This window comes from Podarcis tiliguerta (assembly GCF_965153285.1).
Source record: "Podarcis tiliguerta genome assembly, chromosome: 5".
NCBI lineage: Eukaryota > Metazoa > Chordata > Lepidosauria > Squamata > Lacertidae > Podarcis > Podarcis tiliguerta.
The window spans coordinates 67,371,148-67,387,750 of NC_139538.1; the positions used below are offsets into that span (position 1 = coordinate 67,371,148).

The following is a 16,603-nucleotide window of genomic DNA, read 5'->3' on the forward strand; positions in this document are numbered from 1 at the left end:
TTCCCTTTCTTCACTTTCTTACTCTCTGCAAACTTTCCACTGTAGTACTACATGATGCTAGCCCTGGACCTGAGCTGCTTATTGCCAAATAGTGGTGAGCATAGTGGGAAGGTTTCTGCAAAAAGGAACCGTGTCCTTTTTCATTCTCTTCCTCCAGGCCTCCCCTTGATGGGAATGATATGTATGCTACTCTGAACTCCTTAGAGAAGGTATTAAACCGAGCTTGATCCAGTTTCTTCCAAATTTGGTGGGTGCTACTTTTGGCTTACTTACCAGCATGTAGGTGTTTTTTGTTGGCTGGAATCCCTCTTTCAATGGGGCAGAACAGTCCCTCATGGTAGAAGGCATTGTATTGCTTGGGGGTATACAACTGAGGAACTCTTGCCTATCTCCTCAAAATTCACATTGAAGTCCACTCTTTCATGGAACTCCAGTTCTTTCAAGTTCAGTAAACGAGAGTTCCTGAGTTATTTATTGTTGTGCCTTTGCCTCTTGGTGACTTTTGGGGTCTCCTGCATAACATATTGGCAGTGGATATGCTGGGCCGTTATCTTGCCTTGGTAATGGGACTGGATTAGAGCCAACAAACTGAAGCTCAAATCAGATAAAGACTGTTTATGGGCAGTTCCATAGACTGGATGGATGAGAAGTTTGCCTGCTCTTGGTCACATGAATCACATTAGAAGGAATAAGGCAAAATGCAGTGAGCAGCTCAAATCCCCACTCATGTACAGTATATGAGAAATATTATTGATGCCCTGTGTTGACAGACGGAACGCTGCTTATTTTGGGACTTGGATGTGGGCATCAGCAGGATGATATCACCTATGCTGATTTTGCACCTCAGTCTCCAGCTATTAATTAGGAAACTTTCAGTGAAAGTGTCTGCATGGCTAACAGTGAACTTCCACATTTGGCATGTTGTCAGGGGAGAAAAAGCCCTTCAAATGACGCTTCCTGTGCTTTGGCATGTTTTCTACTGCACTGAACTGAGAGCACATCCTGTGTGGTCTCAACTTGAGCGTGCCCTTGCCAAACTCAGTGTAGCAGCTCCTGCTTCAGTTATTCTGCTTACTCTCTAAGTAAAATACAACAGGAACAGGTGCCTGTGGAGTGTGTGTGTGGGAAGGGGAGATAAAGGAGAGGTGAAAGAGAGAGACCCATCCTCACCTTAATTCACCCCTGCCCTTCACCTGGCACCATCACCTTGCCTTGTCCGACTCCTTCTTCCCAAGGACTTCCGCCCAGTCAAGACGATGACATTTGCTTACTGTGTGGTGGCACTTTTGGGGAAGGGCGCCCCACTAAAGGCTCACCATCAGGGAGGAGAACTTGAATAAAAATGGGGGGGGGAGGTGAGCCCCGCCCTGTGTCGTTGATTACATGATATGGTGCATGCACACTATTTGAACGGCGATGTCCATAAACTTTGGGGGGCTCTATCCCCCTCAAATATTTGGGGGGGGGGGCTGAAGGGACCTTGGCCCCTATACACAGCACAGCTGAGGGGGAAGAAAAGGAGAAGCGTCCTTCCCTTCCTTGCTTGGCCTGCAGCCTCACGGGGCTCGGAGGGCTCCTCCTCCGGCCACTTTTTGCGCCAGTCCCGCCGAGAGGTGTAGCCGCCACCGCTTTCTCCTCCTCCTCCTGCTCCTCCGCAGCAGCAAGGATTGCCAGGGTCGTGCTGACCGGCGGCGGCGCCTCCCCTGCCCTGACTTGCAGCTTCTGTTTCGCCGGCCATGCGGGCTCCGGGGAAAAGGGCGGGCAGCGCAGGAGCTACGCGCGCAAGGCGCCAAAACTGAAAGGGGAGAAAGCGCACAGGGGAAAGCGGGGAGGATTGGAGGTCTGCAGGCTTTGAGGGGGAGCGTGGGGTGCAGCAAAACAGTGACAGGGGGAGAGCAGGCTAGACTCTCACCAAAACGGAGACGACGAATACATTTTTGTCCCACCTATCAGCTTCTGAAAATATCATCAACTTGCTCTTGGACTCTTCGACTTCTTCCTACGCGGAGAGGCAGACAGCCCTCCCGCCTCCCTCGCGAATATCGCTTGCGTCATTGGCTGCCTCAGTCCCGGCGTAATTATTCCTTATTTTAGCAAAGACAAGGCATATGCATTATAAAAACCTATGGCACCAACCATGTCTGAGGGAACCAAACAGTTGTCGGGACCCATTTGGTAAAGACAAAAAAATGTAGAGTCCTTTAAGTCATCCCAATGAGGACTGAGCGAATGTGAGCTGACTGCGGAATAGCGCTGGATTTAGGGCCGTGCAGGACAAGCCCAGGGGGCACATCCTCCTCCTCTATTTGTAGGGTGTACCAAATTTTGTCTTTGCTCAGGGTGCCATATTACCAAGGTCCACCTGGGGGCAGGGAATGAGAAGTAAGGAGTTTGGCTGAGATCCTTACTTAGGCCCTACTTTCCTTCTTCAGCATCCCTGGATTTATCACCACAGTCTCCTCCTGCACCAAATCCTCTGTTCCCTAGCACCCTCCTTTGATGCCCTCAGAATGCCTCCTCCATAATCCCTCTCCTCACAATATCTCACCTTCATAAATTCTGAGCTCACAAACTTCTATTGCTGCTTTCCCACCTGAACTCCAGGTGAAAATCATTGTATGTAGCTTTATGTTCAAGAATTGCCTCAAGCACTCTTACGGATTCAAAACTCCCTTCACCTTGGATCTTTCACAATTGTGCCACAGGCCTACATTTCTCAACTTTTTAGCAATAAACTCCCTGCGTTGTCTTCCTCCTGGCCTAGAAGTCTGTTATCACCATAAGTAATTTAACCACAACTCTCACAACAATCTCTCCAATCCCACACCAAATTCCCTTTCTCCAGATCCTCCTGCATGTCATAGCAAGAAATAATACCTTCCTGACTCATCCTCACAGTCTCCATGGTTCTCTGATTCACTTTATACCCTCACACCCTCCGTAGCTTTGAATTTCTTTTCAGGGTGCAACTTTACATTATTAATTATTACATAATAACACCATTTAATATAAATATTCTTAGGGCTTCAAACACTTCTTAATAAAAGCAATAAAACAACAAGCAGATATAACAAAAAGAGAAAATTGTAGAATTAAATCTGAATTTTTTAAAAAGCAAAGCCTGGGAAAATAACAAGGGGTTTGCTGGGGTGTCAGAAATAGTGGAAATTGGGTGGGATGTCTGCCCTAGGGAAAGCATCCCACATGCAGGGGTTCACCACTGATATGTCTCTTCAATAGACACCTGCCTCACTTTAGATGGCAGGGACACACAAAGAGGATCTCTGAGGATGACCTCAGTTCACAGGCAGGGTGGTGTGACAGTAGGCAATCCTTCAGCTGCCCAGATCCAAGCATTTGAAGCAAGGTGCGGGACCTCTGGCCCTCCAGATGTTGCTTGATTGTTACAATTATCAGTTTCCATGACTGTGTCGACCACAGGAAACTATGGCAAGTTCTTAAAGAAATGGGAGTGCCTGATCACCTCATATGTCTCCTGAGAAATCTCTATGTGGGACAAGAAGCTACAGTTAGAACTGGATATGGAACAACTGATTGGTTCAAAATTGGGAAAGGAGTATGAGAAGGCTGTATATTGTCTCCCTGCTTATTTAACCTATATGCAGAATTCATCATGCGAAAGGCTTAATTCCCAAACCGGAATTAAGATTGCCGGAAGAAATATCAACAACCTCAGATATGCAGATGACACAACATTGATGGCAGAAAGTGAGGAGGAATTAAAGAACCTTTTAATGAGGGTGAAATATGATCTGAAGCTCAACATCAAAAAAAGGAAGATCATGGCCACTTGTCCCATCACCTCCTGGCAAATAGAAGGGGAAGAAATGGAGGCAGTGAGATTTTACTTTCTTGGGCTCCATGATCACTGCAGATGGTGACAGCAGCCATGAAATTAAAAAGACGCCTGCTTCTTGGGAGAAAGGTGATGGCAAACCTAGACAGCATCTTAAAAAGCAGAGACATCACCTTGCCAACAAAGGTCCGTATAGTTAAAGCCATGGTTTCCCCAGTAGTGATGTATGGAAGTGAGAGCTGGACCATAAAGAAGGCTGATCGCTGAAGAATTGATGTTTTTGAATTATGGTGCTGGAGGAGACTCTTGAGAGTCCCTTGGACTGCAAGAAGATCAAACGTATCCATTCTTAAGGAAATCAGCCCTGAGTGCTCACTGGAAGGACAGATCCTGAAGCTGAGGCTCCAATACTTTGGCCACCTCATGAGAAGAGAAGACTCCCTGGAAAAGACCCTGATGTTGGGAAAGATGGAGGGCACAAGGAGAAGGGGACGACAGAGGACGAGATGGTTGGACAGTGTTCTCGAAGCTACCAGCATGAGTTTGAGCAAACTGTGGGAGGCAGTGGAGGACAGGAATGCCTGGCGTGCTCTGGTCCATGGGGTCACGAAGAGTCGGACACGACTAAACGACATGCTTTCTGGCAAACGAGTAAATCTGCACACCCAAGTTTCTGAAGCCACGTCCATCCTTCGGCGGTTCAAAACATGCACTGAGCTTTAGGTTTAAGTTCTGCGTAATGAGGTGTGTGCAAAGAAAGAAAGAAAAGAGGAAAGGAGGGGCGGGGCCGAGTGCTGCTTTTTCCTGGGACGGGCGCAAGAGCAGTAGCTGAAAAGAGCCATCTGTCTGCGCCGGGAAACAGCTGCAGCAGCTGGGAAAGCGCAGCCGGCTGCGCATGTCCCTCCCTCCGCCACCGGCGCTTTTGTGCGCACATTTGTAGCCAAGCGAGGGCGGCCGGTGAGCCTGAGGGGGTTCCGTCCGCTGGAGAAGAAGCGGCGATCGGAACCTGGAGCTACGGCAAGAGGCAGGAACTCCGCCCGGCTTCTTGTTTTGGGGAGGGCGGGCAGCCCCGAGAGGCGCGCGCGGCAGTGGATGCGCCCCGGGCGCTGCGGAGAAGGAGGAACAAAAGGCTGGCCCAGGCGGCGCCCCTCGGCGCAGCTCCTCTCTCCAGAGCCGGCAGGGGATGCCGTCCCTCCGGTGAGTGAGTCCCCTCCTTTGGTGCTCCGCCTTTTGGGTCCGTCCCGCCGCCCTCGCTCCCCGCGTCTCCTGGCGAGCTGGCAGGAAGTGCTGCTGCTGCTGCCGCTGCTGCTGCCTGAGTCTCGTCTCCATGCACCGGTTTACCGCTAAGAGCCACCGGGAAGGAGGAGAGGCAACAGGGGCCGCCTTGAGTTCCCCAGCCCTCGTGACTCCCGCAGCCCGCCGGGGATCGGAGGCCGGCCCTGCCGAGGGCAGCTGTCGGGGCTGAAGGGCAAGATCTCAGCCGTCGCCCCTGCGGACTTTCTTGGATGCGAGACGCTCGCTGGCTGGGCGAAGGGAACCTCGCGTTGGCATCCCGGCGCGCTTCATGCCTACTCGTAAGTAAACCCCACGGGGCTCATTGCAGCTTCCTAGGAAGGGGTGCTTGGGGTTGCAGCCTCACAGCAGGCCGATCCATACATGTTTACTCGGAAATAAGTTTCCTTCAGTGAGACTGAATTGGGTTCGTATCCTATTGCATGCATGCATACTCTGAATGGGCAGCATGTGTGCGATCCAATATTTTTCCTTTAAAAAAACCCCAAACACCCCATTCCTGGTCGGATACCAAAAGGCATTGTTAAATTAGGTATTGTTCCACGGTTTCCTTTGCATAGGTAGGGGAAGGTGTGGGTGCAATTCTCTGTGTGGGTCTCTAAGGCAGTCATCTCCATCCTGACCTCTCCAGATACCTTGGAGTACCAGTTCCCATCAGCCACAGCCAGGGGGGTCAGTGGTCAGGGGTGATGGGAGTTGTGGTCCAGAACATCTGGAGGGCAGCAGGTTGGGGAAGGCTTCATAGACGGTGTGAGCCTCACTTTGTAAGAGACACAGAGCGAAAGGTCCTGTGTTCAAAACCTAGGCACTCTCCTACATACAGCCCTCTTGCGTTAGTTTGTGGCCATCATCTAGAAATAACTAATGTGAATCTCAGTAGGATCTGGGGGTTTTTTTGTATGTGTGTTTAGGATCAGTTTTAAAGTGTGTTAAGTGCATGCTTAGTGCATGGCTAAAATAATTCACACATGTATTATTGTTGTTTTTACTCAGAGTAGACCTACTGAAATTAATCAACCTAACTTAGCTGTGTTCATTTACCGTATTTTTTGCACCATAACACTCACTTTTTTCCTCCTAAAAAGTAAGGGGAAATGTCTGTGTGTGTTATGGAGGGAATGCCTATGGGTGGCATGCCTACGGATTTTCCTCCTCTAAAAACTACGTGCGTGTTATGGTCGGGTGCGTGTTATAGAGCGAAAAATAAGGTATTTCAGTGGGCCTACTCTTAGTGAAACTTAGTGGAATGCCACCCTGTTCTGTTCTGATCTCTTGTCTCATGCCTACTGTTTTAAGCACTTCTTTGTTCACACTGTCAATGGGGCTCTCTTATTTCTCTGCAACAGCCTGATAATCCACAATGTTGCTAACTGGGGGGGGGGGGGACACGACCCACCTTCCTAGAAAATTGAGCCTTCTCTGCTTCATTTGCTTTCATTTTGACTCTTCAGCCTTTACCCTAAAAATATATACAGTATATCTTCCCAAAAATACCCTCAGGGAAAAAAGAAGAAAACATTCCACATCTCCCCATGGGATCCCTGATGGAATCAGTACTCTGTAGTCTAGCACAAAAGGCTTGCAACCAGAGGAGGCAGTTCCTTCCATTAGGAAGGAAATAGGTTTGCTTTGCCTTGGGAGTTACAAGGCCTGCACTGACTGGGAGCGATATTTAGCATTTTCAAGGCTTTCCCTGCTAGACTTGGCCATGTACCAAACCACATTGTGTGCTTACTGCATGAGTCTTCTCCAAATGCAACTGTAATTTCTTTGCTTCATCTCACTTGCTATAGTGCAAGATACAAATGGACACAATCATAATAGAAAACCCTTACTGAGTCAGCACAGGCTGCTGTTGGTTTCCATGGCATGGCTTCTGCTTTTACTTAAATACAGTATAAATGGGTGCATCCAGACCTGTGATGTATTGCCCACCCTCCATCCCCTGACATGTCACTGTTGCTCCTTTCTAAGTGAATTTTCTCACAGCAGCACCTGCTTCTCCTTATAGAGCTCCTACTGCAATTGTTGTGGACCAGTCTTTCTGAACGCTTCCCCTCTTCCCAGCCACTGGCAGTATTTGAACATAATGCTAAGCCAGCATCTGCCAGCCTTTTGGAGCCTGTGGGCACCTTTGAGTTCTGAGAGAGTGTCACGGGCAATATTCCTTCTGGTTGCTTTTCTCCCCCCCCCCCCCGGGTTCATGTTCCCCCTACAGAGAAAAAGAGGTTTCCTTTGCATAGGTAGGGGAAGGTGTGGGTACAACTGGGGTCCAGGTAAAAGTAGGATCCTGTGGAATTAAAAACAAATCCTCTTGAATTCGCATAACTTTACAAGGAGACTCCAAAAAGCACACTACAAAATGGAAGTTTACAATGGTGGTAAGGTGTTGTAGATCCTGTGCCTGCTATTAACAAGGGAAAAAATTTGATCCTCCTGGATATTCATGACATAAGATGGCAGCAACACTATCAACAAATCACAGAAGTCATCCATAGACAATAGAAGAGACCTATGATTTAACAGAGGTTTTGAGTGGATCCCTTGTAAAAATGAAAGTTATGAGGATCAAAAGGATTCATGTATCAGGGCCATGTTTTTGCAGGTCATTCAATGGAGATGTGATTTCAGGATGGTTTGGTGGGGATGAAGGGGAGGCAGGATCCATGAGGAGATTATTCCATTTCAGTATTATTCCATTTACTTTGCCTGCCTTATTTCTCTGGCGTTCCCTCTTTTCCCTCTCTGGCACTGTCTCCCTCTTGACTCCTGCAACACCCAGCTTTGTCTTCTTTGCCTCCCCGCCGATCACTGTTTTCCTCCCCCCCCCCCCCAGCCACTCAAACCCTTTCTCTCCTGCCCTTCTTAGTTGCTCCAGTTTCTGCTCAGGTGCCGCTCTGGGCCTTGAGAAGCATATAGAGCTGAAAGAGGAAGTGGGAAAGAGCACCACTCTTCCCATGCTTGCCTTCATCTCCATGTGCTTCACAAGAAGAAAGGTAACCCTTGCCCCTTCACCAGGAAGTGCGAAGAACGAGCATTAGAGTGTGTGCAGTAGCTTTGTGTGCACCAGGGAAAGTCTTCAAGGGTGCCATTGTGCCCAAGGGCATAATGTTGGGGACCCCATAAATATGGTTTAGTAAGCCATAATGTGCACAAGCACTGTCCTGAGCACTCCTGCTTTGCTCCTGTCTTTGCACAAATGGGTAAACAAACCATGATGGGGATAGCTTAGCACAGGGGTCAGCAAACTTTTTCAGCAGGGGTCCGGTCCACTGTCTCTCAGACCTTGTGGGGGGCCAGACTATTTTTTTTTTGAGGGGTGGAATGAACGAATTCCTATGCCCCACAAATAACCCAGAGGTGCATTTTAAATAAATGGACACATTCTACTCATGTAAAAACACACTGATTCCCGGACTGTCTGCAGGCCGGATTTAGAAGGTGATTGGGCCGGCTCTGGCTCCCGGGTCTTAGTTTGCCTACCCATGGCTTAGCATGACGTCCAAGCCCAGGATCATGGTTGTGCTTGATTGTGGCTTAATAGGGTGAAACAAACCAAGATTCTGGATTTGAATACCGGGCTATGCAGCTGAACTATCTCCATTGTGGTTGTTTACTTGCTTGTGCAAGGTGGAGGAGCAAAGCAGCGGTGCTTGGACTGTGTGCACAAGTTAGCTTACTAAACCGTAATGAATGGCTTAGTGTAATGTGCAAACACTTGCCTTTTATTATCATAGACTTTTTTAAAAAAACAACAACATATTTTTGATGAACGCACATTGTTGCTGCTATGTGCCTGGTGACCTATGCCTCCGTGTTAATTTTGTCTGTGGAAAGGGAAGGACTCAGATCTCAGGCAGAACACATACTTTGAAAGACATTTGATAAGAGGCCTTTTCTGTCCTTGGAGAGCCACTGCCAGTCAGAATATTAGACAATACTGCACTGGCTTTGATAGAAGATTGCTTATTATGTTCTTCTTAAAGAGGCTGTAATGTCACCCCTTCACAATCCTCTCAAAGCTTCTCCCATCTTTTGGCTGCGGTTGGAATGTGTCTTTTTGTTGTTGTTGTAGCATACAGTTTATATTTTACTGGCCTTGCATCTGTGGGTGTTCAAATTCAGCATTATCCCCACCTAAGAGTGCCTCTCTTGTCATGCGGATAGTTCATCAATGGCATAATCAAGTGGGTGCTCTCGGCTGGTCTGGCAAACTGTCTGTTGTTTGTTCTACTCATTGCTTGCTGAAGCAGAAATCCTTGTGTGCTTAGCTACACCTGTGCATAAAAGACAGCAGTCACAAGCTTGCAAGGGTATCCTAGAGAGCAGCTGGGCTTCTGGTGTTTTGGCGCTCCAAATGTGGAGCTACTAATGTCTTGCCCTTGCTTAGACTGGGTTATGGAGCCTTTGCATGCCTGTATGTTAGTAGTAGTGGTAGTAAGTAAGTAAGTCCATCGGACTGGGTTGCCCCAGCCACTCTGGGTGGCTCCTAACAAAATATTAGAAACAATTTCGGCTTTAGACCTATAACAGTTACCAGAGAATAATTCTCCTTAAATTTCAGTGTAGGCTTACTTTTGAATAGGCATGTATAGGATTGCCCTGTTGATGACAGTTTTGTTCTAGAAATTTGTTTTTGTTGATAGAGAATTACTAGGGTTTCTTCTTGAGCGTTTGTGCTCTGCAAACAAATCCAGAATGGTCCAGAGTGGATCATTAGACTTCCTTTATTTGTTGCTTTTTCGCAAAAAAAGCCACAGAACCCCGTCACCAATTGTTATGTACAATTCTTATCCATGCATCTTTTAAAATCTTGTGTTCTTATTATGAAGTTACAACCACTGCTTTTCTCTCTCTCTCTGCGGGTACTCAAGGGTACGCAGTACCAGAACCTTTTTTTTCCTAGTAGAAAAGTACAGGTTGCAATTATCTTGTTCTTGCAGTCATTCACGCTGGCATCTGATGGGTCTGCAGCCTGTAAGTTTTATCCAAGGAAGGGGGTTAGACAGGCACATCCGTAGGGAGAGTCCAGCTCTCCCTCCCATTCACTGTGGATGCATATCTGAGGCATAAGTCTGAAAGTGGGAGCATAAGCAAATGTCCTGGAAGCAAATTAAAATGCACAAGTCATTAAGACTGGTGTCTGAAACAGGTATATCCATATATGATCTTCACGGTGCATTGTCTAGTGGCAGGCATTTTGCACATAGTTTCAAAGTCTAGAGAAGAGTTTTGGAATTAATTTCCAGTCTGCATGCCTCGCGTTGCACAAGGGCTCAGTAAACAAACACAAGACCTGTGTTGTTAAGGCTGCAAGCTTTTATAGCTGTTTGCTGAGGACCAACTTCAATGGGGATACAAATTAAGAATTTGAAGGTAGCATTTCCTTCTAACGACATATTATGTTTGCTTTATATAAAATTGCCATACATACGTTACATTCTTTACAGATAAACTTAAGCAAAAAGGGGGGGTTGCTTGCAATGTGGAGACAGAGGCAAAGGGTTTCAAAGAGTCTGAAAATGAACAAGTGCAATTGCATGCATTTAGCTTATAGAAGAGGAGGATTGTGAATGGCAACTTGCAGTTTTATAAACCAAAGCTTTCTTGCACTTCCTTCAGTATCTCAAAAAGGTAACTCTCCTGTAGTTTTAATAATATGCAGATGTATCCAAGCAAGAGGAGGTAGTTAATCAGCTGATAGCCCTGTGTATTGTAGGGGAAAAACACCCCACAACGTGTAGTGCTTAAACATATTTTGAAAAGTGTTTGATGTGGGTCAGTGGTGTGAAGTAGTACCTGAGCCCTGCTCCACGTTCCAGATCTTAGGAATATGTCATTTGTAAGTTTGCCTTCTGTTGTTGAACTGCCCACCACGTGTAAATGGGTAAAAATTTCTGTAAAACCTTTCCCAATACAGTAGTTTCAAACAGAGCTTTCTGAACTTTTCATGTTGGTGATACAGTACTCTTTTTAAACATGTGTCATTTTGCGAAACAGTAATTAAGTTTTACTAGGAAACAGGAGGCTAAACTAACCCCTTTCCAGCCCTGGTAGGAGCAAGCTCTGGTTTTTTGTTTTATTAAAGATTTTGTTGATTTACAAAAGTGTGCAATACAGTATCTCTCTCTCGTGTTTTTTCTTCCCCTGTAACATTTTTACAAATCAGTTTCATTTGTTGAGACATTAGGAAGAAAAGGGGAAAGAGGTGGAGGAGGGGAAAGATGGGTGGGGGTGGGGTCGGGTGGCGATGTTTCTATTTTACCCACTATATGTAGGGTTTGGTGTGAGCGTTGCTTGTGCAGGTTCTTTGCTGTTCGCTTGTGTTCCTTTGGTGGTGAGAGAGCTTTGGTAAGCTCTGGTTTAAAGGAAGCAGTTTGTATGGGAATGCCTTACTTTGCCAGAAGAGGTCCCCATTTGACAACTTATTGAAGTTTTTGATAAGCTATAAATAAAAATAGGACCGAGCTGTCCTGGTGTTAAATGTGATGGTAATGAATAAAATAATACAGCAATGATTAAAAGGTATAGATCTAGTATTAAAGTAGCTGTTGACTTTTGTGGTTCATATTGATGGCTTTGCTGTGCACCGTTTAGAGATTTTTAAAATATGAAGTGGTTTAGAAATGAGCTTTAGGTGTGGAAGGAAAACAGCAAATGATTGTGGATGAAAAGTGGTGGGAACCCACTGACCTTCTAGATGTTGCTGAACAGCGCCAACCGCGTCCCTCTACCCACAGCGCCACCCACGTCCCTCTACCAACCATTCTTAGATGTGCTCATTCATATATCAGCTTGCATCCCTATAATTCACAGAGAACCTAATGGCATGTACCATGCCAGAGGCACCTGAAAGTAAAAATAGTGTTTCTGATCTTAACCTTCCATATTTATGTCAACAAAAAGGCTTGTGGCACCTTAAAGACGGAGCAGATTTATTACGGCATAAGCATTTATGCATCAGGGTGCACTTGGACCTTGGTGCATGAAAGCATATGCTACAATAAATGTGTTAAAGGTAAAGGTACCCCTGCCCGTACGGGCCAGTCATGTCCGACTCTAGGGTTGTGCGCCCATCTCACTCAAGAGGCCGAGGGCCAGCGCTGTCCGGAGACACTTCCGGGTCACGTGGCCAGCGTGACAAAGCTGCATCTGGTGAGCCAGCGCAACACACGGAAACGCCGTTTACCTTCCCGCCAGTAAGCGGTCCCTATTTATCTACTTGCACCCGAGGGTGCTTTCGAACTGCTAGGTTGGCAGGCACTGGGACCGAACAGCGGGAGCGCACCCCGCCGCAGGGATTCGAACCGCCAACCTTTCGATCGGCAAGCCCTAGGCGCTGAGACTTTTACCCACAGCGCCACCAGGTGCCACAAATCTCAGTTGTTTTATTTTTTGTGGCAAACGACTAAGGCAGCTACTTATTTGGAAGATGGCACATTAATGACAACATCAAACAACTTGCACTGCTTGAAGGAGAAAGGCCAGTGGTAGAGATTTTGGCAGGACCCCCCCCCCCCATTTGCATTATCTTTTTCAACCATCTTCTAAAACTTTTTAAACAAGCAGGCTTTTTAAAATCCCAAAACCCATTCACTCCGGGGACTTAATGGAGGCCTGGGGCTACTCGACCTTTACCGAAGTTAAAATGGTTACGAATGCAGAGGATTGTCCCATATTAGGTTGGTGTTGGTGCCTGTACAGCAATTTTGCGCGGTTTCCTTACAAACATTGTTTTTCAGAGCATAAGCGTCTCTCTCACCACGGAACAGAACTCTTGCAGGCTTCCTTTCCTTAGGAAAGTTAATGCTGAGCTGTTTCCCCCTTTCCTCTTGAGCTCTCCGGTTTCACAAATAGCATTGTGGCAGCAAGAGTTAACAACAAAGATCTGTGAAAGGAAATCTCCACCACTTGGAAACAGCTTGGCAACAGTCCTCATTTGAAGAAGTGGGGGGGGGGGTGAGAAGAGAAAATAAAATGAAAATACTGTAAATCCATTTTCTGGGCAGAATTGGCAACAACAGGAAAGTATCCCCCCACCCGCGATTGTTGCAAAATTCTGCTTAGCTTTGAATTTTGCCTTTAAAAGAAGGGGGGGCAATATCATGTGAACTTTTAGCTCTCTTCCTTTGTTGGCCTGCTGTGTCTTGCCCATTTTATCTGTTTGAAAGGACCGCTGTAAATCTCCACCACACATTCCTTGCAGGGGAAATTTTCTGATTTCTTATGCCATGCCTTTTAGTTTTCTTATCTTGGTGCTCAGAGTGACGTATGCTTAAGCCTATCGAAAGCAAACCCAGGCCACAGCACACTCAGCAGCTTGGCCAGCAAGGAGTTCCTGGGCCAAGCCAAAGTAAGATGAATTCCTCATGCCAGCTTGTAAGAAGCCAGTGTAGTTTGGCTAGTATCTTAACATCCATAGCATGAGCATTGTATTAACAGCCTTCCAGGGCTTCAAACCTTACCATTTTCGGGCACTGCCTGGGTTCCCTTTACATTCCTCCTGATGTTTATTGGGCTGAATGCCTTTTCACTACTTTTCCTTTGGCTCAGTGGCCTCCTATAAATATTTGGCTTCTGCTTGGCAGCTGCAGTGCAGGTTGGCAGCGTCGCAGTAGGAGGAAGCATAATATTTAAAGAGCGTGTCTCGTTTATGCATGGTTGCCACTTAATCCAATGCTTTCTCAGACGAAACTTGCTGACCGTAGAGAGAGACTCCGAAAGGTGAGGGATGTGATAATGTTAGGGTGGGCAAAGATATTTCGTAGCCCTACCTGGAGTTGCCAGGGACTGAACCCGCGATCACCTGCTTACAAATAATCGACTCTACGACTGAGCTAGCTGCAGACGTTAAACAGTTTTCCACAGAAATGTTTTAGAAGCCAATAGTGAAAAACATCACAACTGTTTACTAGCAGAGCTGGCCCTACTATTAGGCAGAGTGAGGCCACTGCCTCATGAAGCTGATTTTGGGTGTCATGAAATAATAGCAAATTACTGTTTTGATGTTGTTTCACTCCCAAGGTGAGATGCCTGTGAGATTTTTTTTTTCCATTTTGGGGGCCAAAATGTGAGTACTGCACACCTTGACTGGGGGAGGGCACTTGGAATTTCTGCCTCAGGTAGGAAAACGTATTGGGCTGACTCTGCAAAAGAAACACCAAAGCAAAAGGCTATGACATTGGGAGGCCTCCTTAGGCAGGGCAAGATCTGTTTTGCTGGGTCTGGTGTGTGTGTGTGTGTGTGTGTACCTTCTCTCCGTCTCTGTCCTGATGTCTGCAGCTGAATCTAAAGAGAAACCTGAAACTGAACTTCTATATTTATATTAGTTGGACCTGGAAGCTTTTGCTTTTCTTCCCTTGTGCTATGGTGCTGCTCTCTGTTTCAGTTTTTTTTGGGTGGGGCAAAACTACAGACTGCAGGTGAAAATGGATGGTGGATGAGACACGAGGAGTAATAAGCTTGGGGCTGCTTCGTGCATTCGGCGAAATCGTGGGAAAGGGATGCGCAACTGACGTGCTTCCAGGTATCGCGAAAGGAGAACGGGTGCGTCTCTTCTGCAAAGTGATGCACATTTGGAACACTGACATCTTGCCAGAAAGGAGCTAACAGTTCCTTATGAAACTGCTGAGTCAACATTGTGCCAGCCATCTCAGGACCTGGTTCACTGCGGAAATGATTAGCAGTTCAGTGCAATAAGATGGATATATTTTAAAAATTGACTCGAAGTATTGTTGCGTGTTAAGACTAATGGACCTCATATTACCTGCCAGGAGAGTGGTTAATACTAAATCAAGCAATTTCTGGTGCTTCCACCGACCTACACCGTAAGAAATGAGTCTTGAGTCTTTGCTCCAAGCAGATTGTAATTTAGATTTTTAAACAGTAGCGGAAGTGATAAGGGATATGTAGGAAAGTTATCGGCTAGGATGAAGTTGAATGAATGCAATCGAGTGCAGTTGCACGTGGGCTATTTTCCATTAGCACCTCCCTTTTCAAAGAGAGAAGCTTTTATTAATTCTCCTCACTTCTCCAAATACTCAAGGCTGCCTATGCTTTTGAAAAACACGATGAAAACCATAGACATCAGTATGCAGCCCCTGTAAAGCCAGCCAGTCGAAGTAGATAATGACACATTCTTATGTGATTGTATACCAGTCCCTGCCTGTTTAATTTTATGTACTGATAGTTGGGTGGGAATAAAATATTTTAGTAATTACCTTGAGAGTGTTGGAGCATTTCAACGAAAGAACAACCAGCAGTCGATTCCTTGTTTTACGGATTCTGCTTTTCCTCCTGGATTGGTGGTTGCTGAGACATCTCCTGAAAAGGAGAATAAACGCGAAAAGCGAATGATGGCAGAAAGCTACATCTAGAAAAGCATCCCTGTCAGGGGAGATGGTGATGTTTCTCAAAGGTGCAGAAGAAGCCTGTCCAGCGGTTCGATTCCTGAGCCGAGAAATCTGCGCTTTCCTCATCGTCTGTACGAAACCTTGTCCTGCCTTGGCAGTCTCTATGGCCTGTGGTCTCCTAGTGCCTTGTGGCTTTGGTTGCCAGGAATCCCAAGCTTTTCATTGGCAGAGAAGCCCACTGAGCTGGCCCTCTTTTTATATAAAGCCCACCCCCCACACCCTCCAGCGCACAGACAGCCGAGGCTGTTCTGCTCAGAGTGTGCAGATTCCCGGGGCTCTGCCGGCCCCTGTTTTCATTGGCAAACGGGATAGGATTTTTGATCTCTCGAAAACAAAAGTGCTACAGTCTCTCGGCTTCGGCTGAGAAGACTCTGCTGCAGCAATTGTTTTGCCCCCCCCCCCCCCACCGCCAGAGATGGTTTTAACTGCTTAGCCACCGAAGTCGCAGTGGCAGCAGCAGCAGCAAAGCCTTTGATGGAACGTCCTGAAAATTTGCAGAGAGAAAGGAGGGAAGAAGCTCCCTTTTAAATCGCTCCCGAGAAAGTTGGGCGGTATCGTTTGAATCGCCGAAGTTTATATATTTATTTATTGTTGTTCTTCAGTGCACCAGGAAAAGAATACCGGATGCGCTCCCCTGATTCCTCAAGCCAGGTACCTTTGGAATTTTCTCCTCTCTGCTGTTCTCTTTTATGGTTCGAAACCCTTTCCTCCCACACTCTGGGATGGAAAAAGGGTCAATTCTCCCATGGATGTAAAATCTTTGATACCTGTTTTGCTTGCCTCGTTTAAACAGGTCCCTCTTCATCTCAGCTCCTCACTTACTGATTTCTGTGGCTATTTAGTAGGTTTGTTTGTTTATATATCTCTAAAAGCAAATCAGAAATGTCAGGTGCTTAGCCCTTGGATCTTCTGTTTTAATTCTCAGGTTTGTGGAAGATGCCTTACATTCTTAGGTGTTGCATGTTGTCTTGATGCTGTTGAAATGTAATTTGCTTTGAGGATTGAGGAGCACATTGGAAACATAAAAAATTTGCTACCTTTCTGCACCAATGTGCCTTTTTTTAAGCTATATGAAACAAAA

General features: G+C 46.4%; 1 protein-coding gene and 1 long non-coding RNA gene across 4 annotated transcripts in view; one reads left to right on the top strand and one right to left on the bottom strand.

Annotated features, from left to right (window-relative positions):
- Nucleotides 1-4,648: 4,648 nt before the first annotated feature.
- The window catches only part of PALD1 (phosphatase domain containing paladin 1), a 107,452-nt gene continuing 95,497 nt past the window's right edge, over nucleotides 4,649-16,603 (top strand). The window contains exon 1 of one of the 3 annotated variants that reach the window (XM_083441386.1): nucleotides 4,649-5,391. Coding sequence is in view for 1 of the 3 variants with exons in the window: in XM_083441383.1 (XP_083297509.1) it covers nucleotides 13,764-13,834 (71 nt within the window). In the remaining 2 variants the exon portion in view is untranslated. Of the gene's footprint in view, nucleotides 5,392-13,041; nucleotides 13,835-15,514; nucleotides 16,174-16,603 lie in introns of those variants that run through there. The other 2 variants (XM_083441383.1, XM_083441385.1) reach the window with 2 other exon arrangements.
- LOC310678123 lies at nucleotides 9,820-15,437 on the bottom strand. The gene is made up of 3 exons (XR_014511632.1): nucleotides 15,331-15,437; nucleotides 12,873-13,044; nucleotides 9,820-11,439 (listed from the first exon to the last, which is right to left on the bottom strand). It is a non-coding gene; the product is annotated as an uncharacterized lncRNA (long non-coding RNA).